This window comes from Bos indicus x Bos taurus, chromosome 18, assembly GCF_003369695.1.
Source record: "Bos indicus x Bos taurus breed Angus x Brahman F1 hybrid chromosome 18, Bos_hybrid_MaternalHap_v2.0, whole genome shotgun sequence".
Taxonomy (NCBI): Eukaryota; Metazoa; Chordata; class Mammalia; order Artiodactyla; family Bovidae; genus Bos; species Bos indicus x Bos taurus.
The window spans coordinates 13,250,926-13,268,535 of record NC_040093.1 but is presented as its reverse complement, the minus strand read 5'-3'; the positions used below and the strand labels follow the sequence as shown (position 1 = coordinate 13,268,535).

The window sequence follows — 17,610 nt, the reverse complement described above, 5'->3', positions numbered from 1 at the left end:
TCTGCCTCTGCCACCCCAGAATAGGCTAGCTGTTGCATGGAACAAATCACACCGAAACTTTTATTTTAATATAATTTTATTTATTTATTTAGGGCCACGCTGGGTCTTCATTGCTTTGCGCAGGCTTTCTCTAGTTGTGGCGAGCGGGGGCTACTCTTCATTGTGGTGCCCGGGCTTCTCATGGCAGTGGCTTCTCTTGTTGCAGGGCACAGGCACGAGGCACACAATCTTCAGTACTTGCAACACGTGGGCTCAGGAGTTGCGGCTCGTGGGATCTAGAGCACAGGCTCAATAGCTGTGGCCCAGGGGCTTAGTTGCCCCGAGGCATGTGGAATGTTCCAGGACCAGGGATCGAACCTATGTTCCTTGCAGGCAGACGGATTCTTATCCACTGTGCCACCAGCCAAGTCCAACACAGGATCTTATTTGTGCGCAACAGTAAGGGTTTTGGGTGGTTCTGGCTCAGGGTGCAATAGAGTGGTGCTTGGAGCAGGGCAACTGGGGACTGGACAGACACCCCTCTGCTGTCTCAGACCTCTCCACGTGCTCTCCACACTTGCTAGTTTGGGCTTCCTCGCAGCATGGCTGCCTCAAGGTAGTCAGAGTGCTTACATGGTGGCTGAAGTCTTCACAGGAGATATTCCAGTGACACAGACAGAAGTTACATGGTTTTTTCTACCTAATCTTGGAACTCATGAATGAAGTATTCTTTTTTTTTTTTTGCTCAAGCTGCATCTGTGTTGTGGGACACGGGCTTTCTTTAGTTTCAGTGCTAGGGCTTAGTTTCCCCTCGGGATGTGGGATCTTAGTTCCATGACCAAGGATCAAACCTATGTCCTCTGCATTGGAAGGCAGATTCTTAGCCACTGGACCACCAGGGAAGTCCCCAGTTCTGCCACATTCTAATGGTTAGATGCACAGATTTAAAAGGAGGGGACATGTTTAACAGATAGACCCTCACCTCTCAATGGAAAGACGGTCAAGTTCAGCTTGTAGGAGAGCATGTGGGATGAGAGCTCTTGTCACAGCCATCTTTGAAAAGCTGCACCTGTCCATCTGCCGTCGAGGGCATAGATTAGCCAGTCTTGGCTTGTTTGGTATTAGCACCTGATTCTAAGGTAGAGTGGGGTTCACCAGGATTAGCTCATCTGAGCTACAACGAGGCAGGAAAGAATATCTGTTTGGTTTCAACAGAGGGTAACAGGCTTTTGGATGGCAAGGATTTTTTTTTAATGTGGGGTGAGGTTGTGTGCATGCTAAGTCGCTTCAGTTGTGTCTGACTCTTTGCAACCCTATGGACTGTAGCCCGCCAGGCTCCTCTGTCCGTGGGGATTCTCCAGACAAGAATACTGGAGTGGGTTGCCATGTCCTCCTCCAGGGGATCTTCCCAACCCAGGGATTGAACCTACATCTCTTACGTCTTCTGCATTGGCAGGCAGGTTCTTTACCACTAGCACCACCTGAGAAGCCCTGAAGGGGGTGCAGCTGCTAGCTAACCCACCTTCACAAAAGGCCATTGTAATCCACCCCTTTGAATGTTCAGCATCAGTAGGTATCCTTTACTTTAGACTGACATTCTCTTCCCCAAATAGTTCTTTTTTTAATATTTATTTTTATTTATTATTTTGGCTGTGCCAGGTCTTAGTTGCAGCATGTGAACTCTAAGTTGTGAAATATGGGATCAAGTTCCCTGACCGGGGATCGAACCTCGGCCCCCTGCATTAGGAGTTCAGAGTCTTAGCCACTGGGCCACCAGAGAAGTCTCCAACCTCAAAATCTCTTATCAGAGCTCTCCTTGCACAATTAAGTCTTGTCCAAATAAAAATACATCATGCTGGCCCCCAAGACAACACAAACTCTCAGTAGTTACATTTTCCAGATGCAAGTCTAGAATCATGGGGGAGTAGACATTCCCCCTCCAAATACATCATGACTCCCCTGTATTCCACAATCTGTGAACTAGTTTAGAGTAACCGGCCCACGCTGTGGGTTTCCCCGGTGGCTCAGCGGTAAAGAATCTGGCTGGGTTCAATCCCTGGGTCAGGAAGATCCCCTGGAGGAGGAAATGGCAACCCACTCCAGGATTCTTGCCTGGGAAATCCCATGGACAGAGGAGCCTGGCGAGCTACAGAGTCGGAAGTGACTGAGCACACACACACATCCCACACTGTATCCAAGATAATAGGATAAAGGTATAGAAATACAGGGCTTATTACTTAAAATGTCTAAGTAGGTACATATGAGACAGCAATGGAATTAGAAAATTCATTGATTTCAGGCATAGTCAGCTCCTTACACCAAGCACCGTTCTAGACACTGGGGATACAGTGGTGAACTAAAGTTCCCGTTCTCTGGGAGCTTCTGTTTTGTGTAAAACAATAAAAAATAAATATGTGGCAGCGACAAGTGCTGCGGAGGAAAAATGTAGTGAGATAAAGGGCTGGGTTAGTTGCTGTATCAGAAAGGATGGTTAAGGGAAGCTCTGTGATAAGATGATGCGGTAGAGATTTGAAGCCAAACAGGGAGAGAGAGATGGCAGGAAAGAATGTCCCACAAGAGGGAAGAGCAAGAGCAAAGGCCCTGAGGCTGGAACAAGCCTGGCGATGAAGAGCATGGAGTCAGAGATCAATGTGGCAGGAATAGAGCTAGCAAGGTGGGGCAGAGAAGACGAAGATGAGGCCGGGGAGGCAATGAGGACCAGATCCAGGACATTGTGCACCATGGAAAGGACTTCAACTTTTACTCAGAAGGAGAAGATCTCTGCGGAAGGGTGACAGGGGCTGACTCACATTTTAATGGGATCCTTCCGGCTGTTTTATGGAAGTAAATTGTAGGGGACAAAGACAGATATTTCAGTACTAGTTGGTGCAAGTCCTCAAGGAAACGGCCCTGGTATTTATGACTTTCCTCCTTCGTACATACTCCATACACCCCCATGTTTATGAACCAGAACCAGAACCCCGGCTGGTTGGATTCTTACGGAAGGTGGAAGGGGGCTGTTGAGGAAAGGGTATACCTAGCAGCCCGAGCAGAAGGTGTATGAGCCAGGGGCAGGGGAGCTGGGGAGTGGGTGCCTGGGGTCCCTGTGTGGAAGCTAGTGCCAGGGAGCTCTTTTGTCCACTCTCGAGTTTGCAGGTGTGTTGGGCGATGAGCCGGTCTGGGTGGGGTTCTCGTGTGAGCCTGTGTACTTCTGTGTTTGAGCCTTGCAAACCTTCCCTGAGTTCTTGCTCCATGTCTTGCCTGGGCTGGACAGTACTGGGGACGCAGTAGTGACCACAGCAGCCCTGGCCCTTCCCATACTGGCTCTCAGTCCAGTGGGGGAGACAAACTCATCCCCAGACAGAACTGACCCAGAATGGGCAGGGCTGGGTGGGGGAGCCCAGAGGTGGGCACTTGACTCAGCCAAGGAGAGCACGGAGGGCTTCCTGGAGAAGGGGAGCTAACACTACAAGGTCACCTCTCCCAACTATAACAATCGCTCTCCTGTGTGGACAAAGTAGCCTTGACCAGTCTAACCAATAACCCCCGTGCTGACCTACAATCTAAGATGTCCCTGGTGCCTGACCAGTTGTCCCCCTTCTGCCCGTCCATGCCCCACATCTGATCAGAGGCCTGGGGAAAGTCTCCCAGCATGACCAGCTGCCCCTTACTAGCCAGTGTTAAGGGCTAGCTTCTCCCGGGTAACCAGTGAAATCTCACCCCACCCCCATCCTCTGGCCAGCATCTAGGAATTTTGTCCCAGCCAGGCCTGCCTTGTAAGGAGCCCTGGACACTCTGATCTGTGATCCCAAGTCTGACCTGTGACCCTTCCTTGTGACCCATGGCGGGACTCCTCCTTTTTTTCCCTCAGGTGCCTGGGCCTCCTCCCCGCCCCCACTCACCTGTCAACCCCGATTCTTTTCCCCTCCCCCCAAAGTTGGAAGGGAGTAAAGGGAAGAGAAAGGGAGGAAGGGGGGTGGCATTCCTAGGATTCCCTGGAAGGGGGGAAGAGAGGGAGGGCCCTAGGGAGGAGAGCTAAGGGAAGAGCACCCCACAGCCCCCGCCCCCGCCAGCATCTCAGAGGCCTGGGCAGAGCTGGATGTTGAAGACCATCAGACATTAGAACCATCAGACTTTAGAACCATTAGACATTAGAACCAGGTGGGTTCCAGGCCACTGGTCAGGCAGGAAAGCAGCCCAGCACACTGGCCACTGGGGAGGCTGGGGATTGCTGGTTGGACTGGGAGAGGCTGGTGCAGGCCACTGGTTGGACCCGGGCCAGCAGGTCGAAAACGACGAGGGGAGCCCAGGTCACCGGCCGGGGTGGGAACGGGTCCCCGCCAGCGAGACTGAGGTGGAGAGGATCCGCGGGGGTCCAGGGAGAACCCCGCTCTGGACACCGGCCGAACTGGTTGGTCGAGTCACCCGCCAGGGGCGCTGGTCAGTTGGAGCCTGACACCCTGGGGCCTGGGGGCGGGGAGCCTGGCTCCCGGCTGAGTGCTGGGAGGTCGGCTCCGGGCAGTGGGAGGTCCTGGCCTGGCGCCCGGGTTTGGAGGGGGACGAGGGGGAGACCGGGAGGGCGGGGTGGGGCGGGGCTGCCTGGGGCGGGGCCTCCTCGCTCCAGTCCCGGCGGCCGAGGAGCCCCAGCCCGGGCTCAGTCTCTGCCCCTGCCGCCCGCCGCTCGCCGCCCGCTGCCGCCGCCGCCTTGAACATGGAGCCCCCGGACGCGCGGGCTGGGGCGCGTAGGGCCCCGCGGTTGCTGGTGCTCGCGCTCCTGCTGGCGGCCCCCCCAGGTATGGCTCGGGCTGAGAGCAGGGCGCGCCTGGGGGGCGCGGGGAGGGGAGGGGAGGGGAGGTGGGAAAGGGCTTTCACCGACCCCAGGGACCCCAGAAAAGGAGGGATATGGGGTACCACTCCCAGTGAGAGATCTAGCGACAGCCAGGCAGAGGGCTGGGGATCCTCAGCTGTGTATTAGAAGCGATCTGAGAAGCCGTGGGACCCAGGAGTGCGGCCGCTCCTCTCCCTGCCCCCTCAGACGCTGGGATCTGCCACCGCTCCCACCCCCGCCTGGCCCCTATTCCCCCGGACCCAGAGGTCCTGGCCTCCAGTGGCCGGAGTGCCTTTTCCCCGGGGACAGAAGAGACCAAAGCGGAACTCCCCGCTCAAAAGTTGTCAAGTTTTGAGAGGGTCAGGGACCCTCTGGCTAGAAACCAGCAAGTCACATGCGATTGCGGGTTCCCCCCATTCAGATTCAGAGCCCAGACTCTAAAGGACCCGCCCCTCTCGCCTCCCGCTCCATCAGAAAGGGCTGGAGCTCAGCCCCTGGGCAGTGACAGCGGAACTAAGTGTTTCCAAGTGACAGAGCCCCCCTTCCCGGGGGCCCAGATAAAGCCTCGCACCTGCGTGGTGGTTGGAGGAGAGGTAGAGGCCCTCAGGGGCTGGGGGAAGAGAGAACTGGGGGAGAGAGAGATCCCTCTGACCATCCTTGCTGTCTCTACCGCTCGGACCCAGCCCTGGGCACCAGCCTGGCCCCACACTCCCTCCCATGGGGCAGGCCCAGGCCAGAGGTGGGTGCCTGGGAATCCAGGGCCCTGGCACAAGCATGGCGAACAGTGGGTCCCCAGGGGCAAAGCTGGGCCAGGCTGGGCAGGGAAGGGAAGGGAGATTCTAAGAACTGAGAGCCCAGGCCAGGATGCCAGCCCAGAGACTGAAAGAGCTCGCTTTCCTAATGCGAACGCCTCTACCTGCCCGGATCCTGGGACGGGAGTCCCGGCCCTCCGCTCCCTTCTCCCTCAGGACCCAGGATCCGGGGCCTCCACCCTGTCCTGCTCTGAGGCACGTGCTGCTGCTTCTCTCAAAGAGTTAGATGGGCCGAGGCGCGGGTAGGGGGCTCGGGCAGGTCTGAGCCAGCCTGTCCCTCCCACATTCCTGAAACCTGCCCAGCCCTGTCCCCCTCACTGCGCCCACACACCCATCCCGCCTCAGCTCTGGCCCAGCCCCAGTCTCCCCGCTCCTGATGGAGAGACCCGGGGGGCAGGGCCGGGCAACACGGAGACTGAGAGGAACGCAGAGAACCGTGAAACTAAGAGATGGAGACGCGGGGTGAGGGGCATGCACGCACACACGCGCACACACACACACACACACACACACACACACACACACGCAGAGGCAGTGACTGAGATGGAGACGATTATCCATCTCATTGTGCCAGGCCCCGGGTGAAGTGCTGGAGGCTAAGAAATGAGCCTGCCAAGGCCCTGCCCTCAAGGGGCATTTGGTCTAGTGGGACAAGCAAGGACACACAGGATTTGAGCCCAAGTGGATTGTATGGAGGCCACGGGGCCCTGTGTGGCCCAGGGGAGGAATCTTCAGTTCTGCAAGTGAACGGAGAGATGGGATCTGAAGCTTAGAGATGCAGAAATGAGAGATAAAGGGAGAGAGGAGCTGAATCTGAGGGAGCAGGGGCTGGGGGCCTGGACCCCTGGGTCTGAGGGAGGAGGGGCTGGGGGCCTGGACCCCTGGGTCTGAGGGAGGAGGGGCTGGGGGCCTGGACCCCTGGGTCTGGGGGAGGAGGGGCTGGGGAAAGAGGGGCTGGGGTCTGGATCCCCCGGTCTGAGGGAGCAGGGGCTGGGGGCCTGGTCCCCCGGGTCTGGGGGAGCAGGGGCTGGGGGCCTGGTCCCCCGGGTCGGGGGAGCAGGGGCTGGGGGCCTGGACCCCTGGGTCTGGGGGAGGAGGACTGGGGACCTAGAGAGCTCTGCCTCCTGGTGGCAGTGGGAGAGAGCTCAGTCACCCTCCTGCAGGTTCCAAGGCTGAGGTCCGCCTGTCTGTGCCCCCCCTGGTGGAGGTGATGAGGGGGGAGTCTGTCACTCTGGACTGCAGCCCCTTGGGGACCCATGACTATTTCATGCTGGAATGGTTTCTGGTGAGTGCTGTGAGCTGGAAACAAGGGCATGACAGAGGGGGTCTGAGAGTCAGGGCGCACTGGGGCTGCAAACGTTCATCCCCTCATCCGAGCCCGAAAGCCCCTAGGAGCCCCACAAGCTGCCTTTCCATTTTACAGGTGGGGAAATGGAGGCCCAGCAAGGGGAAGCCCCTCTCCAGGGTACCCTGGTGTCCAGGCACAGCTGAGGCTAGAATGAAAGAGGTCCCCTGGCTCTTGAAAGAGGACATTCAGAGGCAGACATCCAGAAGGCAGGAGCCCGGGGATGGGACTAAAGAGAAAGAGAAACAGGAGACCCAGGGCAGGAAAGGGAGACAGAGGTGGAAGCATGGTGAGATGGCGAAAGAGGGAACCAGAGAGGGGAAAGGTGACCACAGACAGGGGGCGGGGGTGGGAGAGCTGAGAGAGGACGGAGGGACCAGAGAGAGCGAGAACGTGAGAGAAGGAGACCCGCGGAGCGGAGCGGCAGCGAGAAAGGGGACACGTAGGAGGGCCCGTGGCCAGGCAGCCTCTCGCTGAGATGCTCCCCGCCCGCCCCTGCAGGTCGACCGCTCAGGGGCCCGCCACCGCCTGGCCTCGGCTGAGCTGCGTGGCTCCGAGCTCCGGGACAAAGAGCTCAACTCCCGGGGCCGCAGCCCCCCGTACCAGCTGGACTCCCAGGGGCGCCTGGTGCTGCCTGAGGCCCAGGTGGGCGACGAGCGCGACTATGTGTGCGTGGTGAAGGCGGGGGCAGCGGGCACCGCCGAGGCCACCGCCAGGCTCAAAGTGTTTGGTGAGTGTCTGTGCCTCCCCTCCGACCACCGCCCCCGGGCACAACACACACACATCCTGGGAAGGGGCAGGGAGGTGAGAACCCCGGGAACCAGCTCCTGACTGTAAGTCCCTCCCGCAGCCAAACCAGAGGCCCCGGAGGTCTCCCCCAACAAAGGAATCCTGTCTGTGATGGATGACTTTGCCCAGGAGGTACCTTGGGCCACACCTTGCTTCCAGGATTCTGAGGGGAGGAGGGAGTCCTGGGCTCCTATAGCCCAAGGTCGGGAGAGGCTGGGGGCTTGGGCTTCCCAGTCTGAGGAGTAGGGGTCCGGGAGTTCTGACCTTGGGTCTCCCGGGAGGAGAGGGTTGGGAGCTGGACTCCTGTGTCTGGGTCTGGTCTGGTCCCCACCCCCCTCCAGGGAGGGGGACCCAGACTCCAGGGTCCTGGCTCCCAGCCCAGTGTGGGTGTGGGTCTGTGTCTGTCCCAGATAGCCACTTGCAGCAGCCGCAACGGGAACCCAGCCCCCCAGATCATGTGGTATCGGAACGGGCAGCCCCTGGCCGTGCCCCTGGAGGTGAACTCCGGTGAGTGGTGCCTGAGGGAGCTTGGCTAGACCTCAGGGGCTGGGGCTGGGTGGCGGCCGGGCTGGCTGACCTCCTCCCTGCCGCCCTCTCCCGCAGAGGGCTACATGACCACTCGCACCGTCCGGGAGGCCTCCGGCCTGCTCTCTCTCACCAGCACCCTTTACCTGCGGCTCCACAAGCCCGACCGGGAGGCCAGCTTCCACTGCTCCGTGCACTACTACCTGCCCGCCGGCCAGCACGGCCGCCTGGACGGCCCTTCCTTCTCCCTCACCCTGCACTGTGAGTCCGAGCTGGGCCCCCGGCCGCCCCCACCAGGAACTCTCGCTACGAGGCCTGACCCTCCAAGGTGACCTCTTGACCTGCCCCACCCCTTCCAGGCCTTCTGCCCCCTTACCTCAGGCTGAAGTGGGTACTCACCTCTGACCTCTGACCTCAAGTGCCAGCGGGAGCCCCATCCTGACTTCTGACTCCCCCCATAACACCTGAACCCCGTGGAGTCTCAGGACTAACCGTGTGCCCCACGCTTCCACCCTAAAATGGGTCCCCGCAAATCTCATACTGACCTGTTACCCACACTGTAGCAAAGGAAAAGACTAAGGTTGGCCAAAAAAAGAAAAAAGATTTTACCTCTCACCTTTGGCCAACCATAGCCCCTTCCTTTGCTGCAGTGCTGGCCTCTCCCCCTTAACCTAGCCCTCCCTTTTACCCTTGACCCTGACCGTGAGTCTGCCCTTTCCCTTAGATCCCACAGAGCACGTGCTGTTCTGGTTGGGCAGCCAGTCCACTGCTGAAGGCTGGGTCCGTGAGGGTGACTCTGTCCAACTGTTGTGCCAGGGGGATGGCAGTCCCACCCCAGAGTACACGTTTTTCTGGCTTCAGGTAACCCACCCCCTCATTCCCCTGACCTCTGCGATCTACTCGTCTGCACCAACTTCTGACCCCTGGCTTAGCAAGGCGCGTGATCAATGACCCAGTAGCTATCTGTTCCCCGATTTGTGAGAGTCTTGACATACCTTGATGCCTGTCTTGGGTGACCCTGGACCTAACCTGACCCTGCCAGCCCAGAGCATTTCCTGAACAGGGTTCCTCATTCCTGATCTCCCCCAGGACAAGCAAGAAGATGTGCTAAAAACAAGTCTTGAGGGGAACTTGACGCTGGAGAGGGTACAGCGGAACCAGAGCGGGACCTATGGCTGCAGGGTGGAGGACTTCGACGTCCCTGAGGATGCGGAGCTCTCCAAAACCCTGGAGCTGCGTGTGGCCTGTGAGAGCCCCCAGAGCGGGAGGGGGCCCTGGCATCAGCGATCTCCTCACCCTCGCCGCCCCCCCACAGCCCTGTCTCCAACCCTTTCTGTGGTGCCCAGCCTGGTCTCGATGCCCCTGGCCCCTCCAGTCTCCCATACAAGGCAGCCAGAGACCCCTTTCCAAGGCATACACCTGACCTTCCCCTACCTAGAACCTGCTGTGTCTCCCCAGTCCTCTGGGGACAAGACCCACATGCTTCACCCCAGCCTTCAAGACCCACCTGGCTGGCCTCACCTTAGGCGGACCCTTCTCCCCATCACACCCCAAGCTCTTCTCCTCTTTCCTACAGTAACTCCCCATCTTCTCTTCCATCCAATCCCAACCCATCTCTCGGATCCCAGTCTTCCAAGAAGCCTTCTTGGTCCGCCTGCACACAAGCCCTGAGCAAAGGCTCTGTCCCTCCTGGGAACTCCTGTCACCCCCCTTCCTGGGGCTAGACCCTGTGCCGCATGTCAACAAGAGAGTGCAGCCCCAGCCTCCACCCAGCTCCAGGGTCCAGTAGGGAGACAGATGTTAAACGCTGAACACACACTTTTTTTTTTTTTGAACACACACTTTGAGTCACAGTCCTGCCTCTATAGAGACTAACGCAGAGGAGGGGGATAAGGAACTGGTGTGGCGAACAGGGATTATTTTCCATGGAGGCTGTTGGGGGCTGCAGATTCTGACTGCAGGAAGGAAATTTATGGGGAGTGCCCCAGGATCCACACCTCTTGGTGGGTGATGAGGGAAGGAAGCAGGATGCAGCAGAGGCGGAAGTTGGGCTTCAGCCTAAGGAAGACCTCTACATGCTCACAGGGCATTTAGAAGCTGAGAGATCCCCAGTTGGGGTACAGGGGCTGGGTCTTTTGTACATCCACGTCAACCCGTCATTGGATGTGGGCTGCCTAGGGAAGGAGGGGACATGACCTTGAGCCAGGGGCTCTCTCTGTGACTCAGGCAGTTTCCAGAGAGGGCTGACAGCTGAGGGCTGACAGCTGACACCCTTCTCAACAGCTGGGGAGAAAATCCTTTGGTGCCAAAGGGGAAATCTGAGTGTCCACGACAGAGGGTCAGAGAGACCTCTCTGAGAAAGGGATCATGTGTAGGAAACCAAAGAATGGAACCAGAGATACGATGAGTCAGAAGAAAAGCATTCCAGGCTGTGGAAACAGCATGTGCAAGGGCCCTGAGGCCCACACTGGCATATTGGAGAACAACAGGGAAAGAACAGGGTAGCCGGAGCTCAGGAAGCAAGAGGGGAAGGTGGGAGATGAGCTTGAAGCAGCGGGCAGGGTCAACCAGGCAGGACTTATTGGCTTCATCAAGGAAAGAGGCCTGTGTGCCCACCATACTGGGGAACCACTGCAGAGTTTTGTTTTGTTTTGTTTTTTTCCTCACTGCAAGATTTTAAGCAGAGGCAAGGGCTGACCAGTGTGTGTTTTGAAAAGATCCCTTGAGAGGCCTTCCCTGGTGGTCCGGTGGATAACACTCCCCACTCCCAATGCAGGGGACCTGGGTTCAGTCACTGGTTGGGGAACTAAGATTCCCACATACCATCACTAAACCCCGTGATGCAACTAGAGAAGTCTGGGCACTACCAAAAAAAAAAAAAAAGAGGAGTGGGCTGTTTGTTTGTTTGTTTGTTTTTTTAAAAAAGAACCCAGCACAGCCAAAATTAAATAAATAAATTTTAAAACCAATTTTTTTTTAAGTCAAACTTGGACATGACTGAGCAACTACACTTTCACTGTTTAAAAAAGAAAAGATCCCTCTGGCTGCTCAGCAAAGAATGGACCAGAGAGGACAAGAGACCAGTGAGGACGTGACTGCAGTGGTCAAGGCAGTTCCACCCCAGGATCAGAGATGGAAAGAAGTGAGAAGATTCATTTGGGGGACACAGCAGAGAAAGACTTGATGGGTGGAGAAGGAAATGGCAACCCACTCCAGTGTTCTTGCCTGGAGAATCCCAGGGATGGCAGAGCCTGGTGGGCTGCCATCTATGGGGTCGCACAGAGTCGGACACAACTGAAGTGACTTAGCAGCAGCAGCAGCAGGGAGTTTCTTTACTGCACGGTCAGTTTTTAAAACTTTTCTGCAGACTTTGGGAAAGGATGATCGCTCTTTATCGGCGTTGACTTTAAGAGTCAGCTGTTGAGCTGAACCTGTGGTGGCATCTGGTTTCCCGTTTGGTATTTCCCCTACTAGCCATGCTGTCGAATTTGAGAGACTTGTGTTAAAAATCCTACATCATTGTGGTTATGTTAAAATCTTACATCAAGTGTGGAAATGTCTGTTTCTAGCAGTTTTTGCTTTATTTAGTACTTTCTGAGTCCGTGTGTGTTACAGGTGTGTGACTGTCCTGTGTCCTTTAAGATGTTGGGTCCTTTCCATCATAACACGCTCGCCCTGGCCCCCGAACCTCCCTTGCCTTGGGTCCTGTGTTGCTGTGCCCTTCACAGCTGCCCTTCTCCTCCTGGTGACCCTGCTTCAGGGGCCCAGAATGGCCTTTTGATCTTGACCTTTGGCATTACTTGTAACTGCCTCTTATGAACACTGCATCCTGGATTTAGCGTTTTTGTCCAAGCCCACTAGGGAATTTCTGGAGTAGGAAATGGCAACCCACTCCAGTATTATTGCTTGGAAAATCCCATGGACAGAGGAGCCTGGTGGACTACAGTCCATTGGGCCACAGAAAGCCGGACACGACCGAGTGTCTGAGCACTAGGGAATTTAGCTTCTGTCATGAGATCTATATTTGAAGCTTCTCATTTTCTCCCAGCTTTTCTTTTCCCTACATTAAATGCCTCAGCCACTTCACACCTACCCCAGGCTGCTGGCATATTTGTCTTGAATTTTCCCAGTACGTTTAGGCTTACGGTTTTCTATTTTAGGAATAATCAGTGTCAAAGTTGTACTCAAATCAAGATAAGATCTTTTAATATGCATGTAATTTAATCCTCAGTTCTGATATGTTTTGTTTTATTAAAAAATATTTACAAATGTTAAAAAAAAAAAAGACTTGATGGGAAAAAAATGGGTCATGTGGAGGAGAGAAGGCCAAGGTTGGAGGGGTAGTCAGAGAAGGAGCGCCCAATACCTCCCAGGTTATCCATTAACCCTGGGCTCAGACGTCAGCTCTGGAGGCAGGTGGTCGAAGTGGGCCTGTATTTTGTTTTTTTGTTGTTGTTATTGTTGTTTTAAGTGTTTGTTTTATTTATTTAATTTGGCCACACCAGGTCTTCACTGTGGCATGTGGGGTCTAGATCCCCGCCCGGCCCCCCTGCATTGGGAGCACAAAGTCTTAGCCACTGGACCACCAGGGGAGCCCCGTGGGCATGTACTTTGGAGTCAGACTCCTAGATCTGGGCTCAAGGGCCCAGATGAGAGAGTGGAGAGCTCGTGGAGCTGGGGAAAAGTTGGCATTCTCTGCTGACAATTGTCCATTCACGTCTGCCCTCCTCAAAAGCCCTGGGGATCCCCTAACTGATCGAGTGAGGGTCCGGGGAAGGTGACATTCTGCTCCCCCCACTCCAGACCTGGACTCCCTGGAGCTCAGCGCAGGGGAGGAGCTTTCCTTACCTCTGCACAACAGCACAACCGTGACCTGCTCTGCGCGAGGCCTGCCCACCCCGACCCTATACTGGACCAAGGTGAGAGGGAAAGGTGTCCCTCCCCAGCACGGGACCCTCCCCTTTCCATCAACCCCTCCCTGCCTCTCACAGCCAGCTGGTGCCTGCTCTTTCTCTCCCCACCCAGGACTCAGCACCCATGGGGGAGGACCCCACACTCTCCCTCCACTCCGTCACCTTCGATTCAGCCGGCACCTACACATGTGAGGCCTACATGCCCAGGATCCCCCTCCTGAGTCGCACCCGGAGCTTCAGGCTGCTGGTTCAAGGTTTGGGGTGTGGGCAGGCTGGGATGGAGATAGCATGGGGGGATGTGGGGCGCCAGGACAAATGAGACGGGTCCACGGCTGGTCCTTCTCTCCTCTTTTTCTCTCCCTCCTCTCCTTTTCCCAGGTGCCTACATCTCACCCCCTTTCCCGCCCCACCACCCACAGGGACACCAGAGTTAAAGGCAAAGGAGACTCAGCCCAAGGCCGAAGGCAGCTGGACCGAAGGAGATGAAGTCACCCTGATCTGCTACGCCCGCGGCTACCCGAAGCCCAAACTCACCTGGAGCCAGTTGGGCGGCAGCGTAAGGGACCCCCCCTGACCCTCCCCAAATCCCAGCCGGCTCAGTGGTCCACGGATCATGTCCTCCCCACCCTCCACCTCCACTGACCGCTTCCTTTTCAACTCTGCCCACACCCCGAGCCCTTGATCTCAAAAGCCTGGGCCTGACCTGAGCCTCCACAGCCCACAGAACCAGCCCCTGGGGGCCAGGGCTGGGTGAGCAGCTCCCTGACCCTGAAGGTGACCAGTGCCTTGAGCCAAGACGGCGTCTCCTGTGAGGCCTCCAACCCTCTCGGGAACACCCACCACGTCTTCCACTTTGGAACCGGTGAGTAACCACCGTGGTGGGACCAACACCGGGTGCGGGGCAGACAGTGGGCTGCTGGCTGACCCCTCCCCCTCCGCCCTGCCCCGCAGTGGCCCCCCAGACCTCCCAGGCCGGCGTGGCGGTCATGGCCGTGGCCATCAGCGTGGCCCTCCTGCTCCTCGTCGTTGCCGTCTTCTACTGCATGAGACGCAAGGGGCGGCCCGGCTGCTGCCAGCGGGGCGAGAAGGGGTCTCCGTGAGTGGCCTGCAACCTTGAAACTGAGCTCTCTACCCAAACCCTGACCTCACCCTGACCTCAGCCCCAAACCAACCACAGCCCCAACCCCAGCTCCATCGGCAAATAAGATGCCATCCCATCTCCAACCTCCGACCTGGACCATGACCGTCCCCTCCCCTCTCCTCAACCCCACCCAACCCATAACCAACTCCCAGCCCACCCCAAGCTCACCTTAACCTCATCTCCAATCTCACCTTAACCTCATCCCCAATCTCATCCCCACCTGTGATCCACACCCACCCCAATCCCAAAGTAACCTCATCTATACTTCCAGCTTCCTCTCCAAACCCAACCTCTCCCCCAGCTGCACCCTCAGCTCCAGCGCATACCCAGTAACCAAACACAGCTTCAGCCACCTCCCCATCCCAAGTCCCCCTGCACATCCCCCCATCCCATTCCTAACTCCAAACCCATCCCCATCCAACCTTATCTCCAACCGCGACCACACAGCCACCCTCAACTCCAGTCCACAGCCATCCCCACGTGCGTGCGTTCTAAGTCGCCTCAGTCATGTCCAACTCTTTGCGACCCCATAGACCATATAGCCCATCAGGCTCCTCTCCCCATGGGGTTCTCCAGCCAAGAATACTGGAGTGGGTTGCCATGCCTTCTTCCAGAGCATCTTCCTGACCCAGGGATTGAACCTGCCTCTCCTGAGACTCCTGCATGGCAGGCGGATTCTTTACCACTGAGCCACCAGGGAAGCCCAGCTATCCCCACAGCCCTCCCTAAAACCCATCCCAGTGACATCACCAGCTCCAATTCCAAGGGCAGCGTCAAGCATGTCCTCACCCCATCCCTGACCCCAGGGCCACTTCCACCTCCTACCTCACCCCCAGCTCATTCCCACCCACCCATCGCCAAGTCTGTCCCCATCCGACACACCCATGGCCAGTTCCTTCCTTGGCCATGACCACCTCTAACACAATGTCTCCTCCCACTAGGCCACCTGGGGAACCCAAGTTGAGCCACTCAGGATCACAGCGGCCGGAGCAGACGGGCCTTCTCATGGGGAGTGCCTCTGGAGGAGCCAAGCATGGGAGCGGGGGCTTTGGAGATGAGGTGAGTGAGGGCCTGGGCCCCTGGGGAGAGGGAACCACTGCGGGTGGAAGAGCTGCTGTGGGCCCAGGCTGATCTCCCCATCTTTTCCCCAGTGTTGAGGCTGAGGACCTTCCCAGAGGCAGTCATTGAACCCAACCTGGAGTGGCGAGCATCAGAAAACCAGCCCCGCTCACACCTCTGCCTGCCCCCACTTTCCCGGCCTTTCCTCTTCCCTCTCTGGGCCCTCCCTTCCTTCCTCTGTGGGCTGGGCAGGGACCACAGCGGCCTGGGAGGGAGGGGACCTTCCTCCAAGGATTGTGACTCTCCCAGGCCCCAGAATAGCTCCTGGACCCGAGCCCAAGTCCTGGCCTGGGACGAGGCTCGAGGGTCGGCTGGCTGGGGCTATTTTTACCTCCTGCCTCCATTGCTGGTCCCCCACCCTCCCACCTGACGTCCTGCTGCAGAGTCTGACACTGGATCCCCGCCCTCTGCCCTGACCCCATCATCTGTGGACACTGGAGTCTGGAATAAATGCTGTCTGTCACCTGGACACCATCCTGTGGCCAGAGCTGCATCCTCTAGGGGATGAGAGGGGAAGGGGGGTGCAGGTGGTACTCTGGCCCTGCTGGCTCTCCCACCCCCTTGCTGGACCTCAGGAGAAATCTGATGTCATGGAGAAAGAAATGAGAGAGAAAGGATGGAGGGTGACTCAGCTGGAAAAAGGTGGAGAAGAGAGGTGCTGGGGGTCCAGAGGGAGCTGAACCTGGCCCCTGAAGACCAGTGCCTTTAGGGGGAGGTAGGGTGCTATCCCCTTAAGTAAAAAATGCCCAGTCTCTCTTGCCAGAGGCCCAGAGGGAATTGAAACATCCAGAGGAAAAGCTCTCTCTGAGCTGTAGAGTGGATGGAATTAGGGATTTAGGCCTCTCCTCTGAGGACAGCCTGGGGCCTGCAGTGGAGGGGTGGGGGAGGAGGGACAACTTGGAGGAGCCCCCATGAAGGGATCTAGGCAGAGACAAGAGACGGCAGAAACAGCAAAACAGAGACTTGCCGAAGGGGAGGGAGAGGCATTTGAAAGAAGGACGGAGAGGCTAAGGGGGAGAATTGAGGGATGGGCTGGGGCAGCTCAGAATTGAGAGAGAGCCACTGAGTCAGACAGAGATGTGGGGAGAGAGAAGCAAAGACAGACAAATAGAGACATGTCCTGGACTATTTACTGTGCAATTCCAGACCACAGCAATAAAGCGAAGATCACAATAAAGCAAGTCACACAAATTTTTCAGTTTCGCAGTGCATATATTACGTTTACACTGTACTGTAGCAAGTATGCAATAGCGTTCTGCCTGAAAAAAAAAAAAAAAAGTACGTAGCTTAACTTAAGAAACACTTTCAAAAACAAAACACTTTCTTGTTAAAAATGGTAACCATCGTCTGAGCCTTCAGTGAGTCATAGTGGTCACATCAAAGGTCACTCATCAGTGACCAAAACAAATAGAAGAACAATGAAAAACCTTGAAATACTGCAAGAATTACCAAATGTGACACAAACATACAAAGCGAGCAAAGGCTATCGGGAAAATGGCACCAATAGACACAGCGTTGCCACAAACCTGTAATTTATTAAAAAAAAAAAATGCGGTATCTGCGGAGCACAATAAAATAATGTGCCATACAGAGAGGTATGGCTGCAGAGACAGAAACACAGAAAGAACTGAGATTCAGAGAGATCATTCCAGTTAGAAAGGGAGGGGAAAAAAAAGTTTCGAAAGAGCAGCTCAGAAGCAGTGCGGGGAAGACAAGGGTGACCTTGGGCAAGTGACTTCACCTCCCTGAGTCCATCAGATAAAGATAAATCACACTTGAGCCGTGGACGGCCACTGTGAGGAGAGGGAGCAAGTATACCTGTGCAGTGCATGCTGGGCGGTCTCTGCCGGTGACCCCGCCCCTCTGTCCTCAGTTTACTGAGCCACCAGATGGACCAAGTGGGATCTGTGGCCGTGGGGAGTTGAAGAGATGCTATGGAACCCTCCTCGCAGGCAACTGAGCAAATGCTCAGAGATTTCCAGAATGGAAGAGCTCACACTGGCTGAATTAAGGTGCTCAAATCCCATGATTTATTGAGTCAGATTAAAACAAACAGGAAGGACTTCCTGGTGGTCCGGTGGTTAAGACTCCACCTTCCAACACAGGGGTCAGGGTTCAGTACTTGGTTGGGAAACAAAGATTCCCGTCGGGTGTGGCCA

At 56.5% G+C, this 17,610-nt stretch overlaps 1 protein-coding gene across 1 annotated transcript; it reads left to right on the top strand.

Annotated features, from left to right (window-relative positions):
• Positions 1 to 4,605: 4,605 nt before the first annotated feature.
• Positions 4,606 to 16,628, top strand: BCAM (basal cell adhesion molecule (Lutheran blood group)). The gene is made up of 15 exons (XM_027515519.1): positions 4,606 to 4,772; positions 6,783 to 6,904; positions 7,466 to 7,694; positions 7,815 to 7,885; positions 8,164 to 8,260; positions 8,357 to 8,539; positions 9,003 to 9,139; positions 9,368 to 9,524; positions 13,082 to 13,197; positions 13,304 to 13,445; positions 13,611 to 13,747; positions 13,909 to 14,053; positions 14,143 to 14,287; positions 15,274 to 15,391; positions 15,484 to 16,628. The coding sequence occupies exons 1-15, from the start codon at positions 4,691 to 4,693 to the stop codon at positions 15,487 to 15,489; spliced, it is 1,887 nt and encodes a 628-aa protein (XP_027371320.1). The 5' UTR covers positions 4,606 to 4,690; the 3' UTR covers positions 15,490 to 16,628.
• Positions 16,629 to 17,610: the final 982 nt, after the last annotated feature.

What these genes read in the sequence shown, in the direction of transcription:
- BCAM (XM_027515519.1), top strand. Translation starts at nt 4,691, where the DNA reads ATGGAGCCCCCGGACGCGCGGGCTGGGGCGCGTAGGGCCCCGCGGTTG. An exon ending in CCTGCTGGCGGCCCCCCCAG is followed by an intron (nt 4,773 to 6,782) that starts GTATGGCTCGGG and finishes ACCCTCCTGCAG; the next exon opens with GTTCCAAGGCTGAGGTCCGC. An exon ending in CGGGGCGAGAAGGGGTCTCC is followed by an intron (nt 14,288 to 15,273) that starts GTGAGTGGCCTG and finishes TCCTCCCACTAG; the next exon opens with GCCACCTGGGGAACCCAAGT.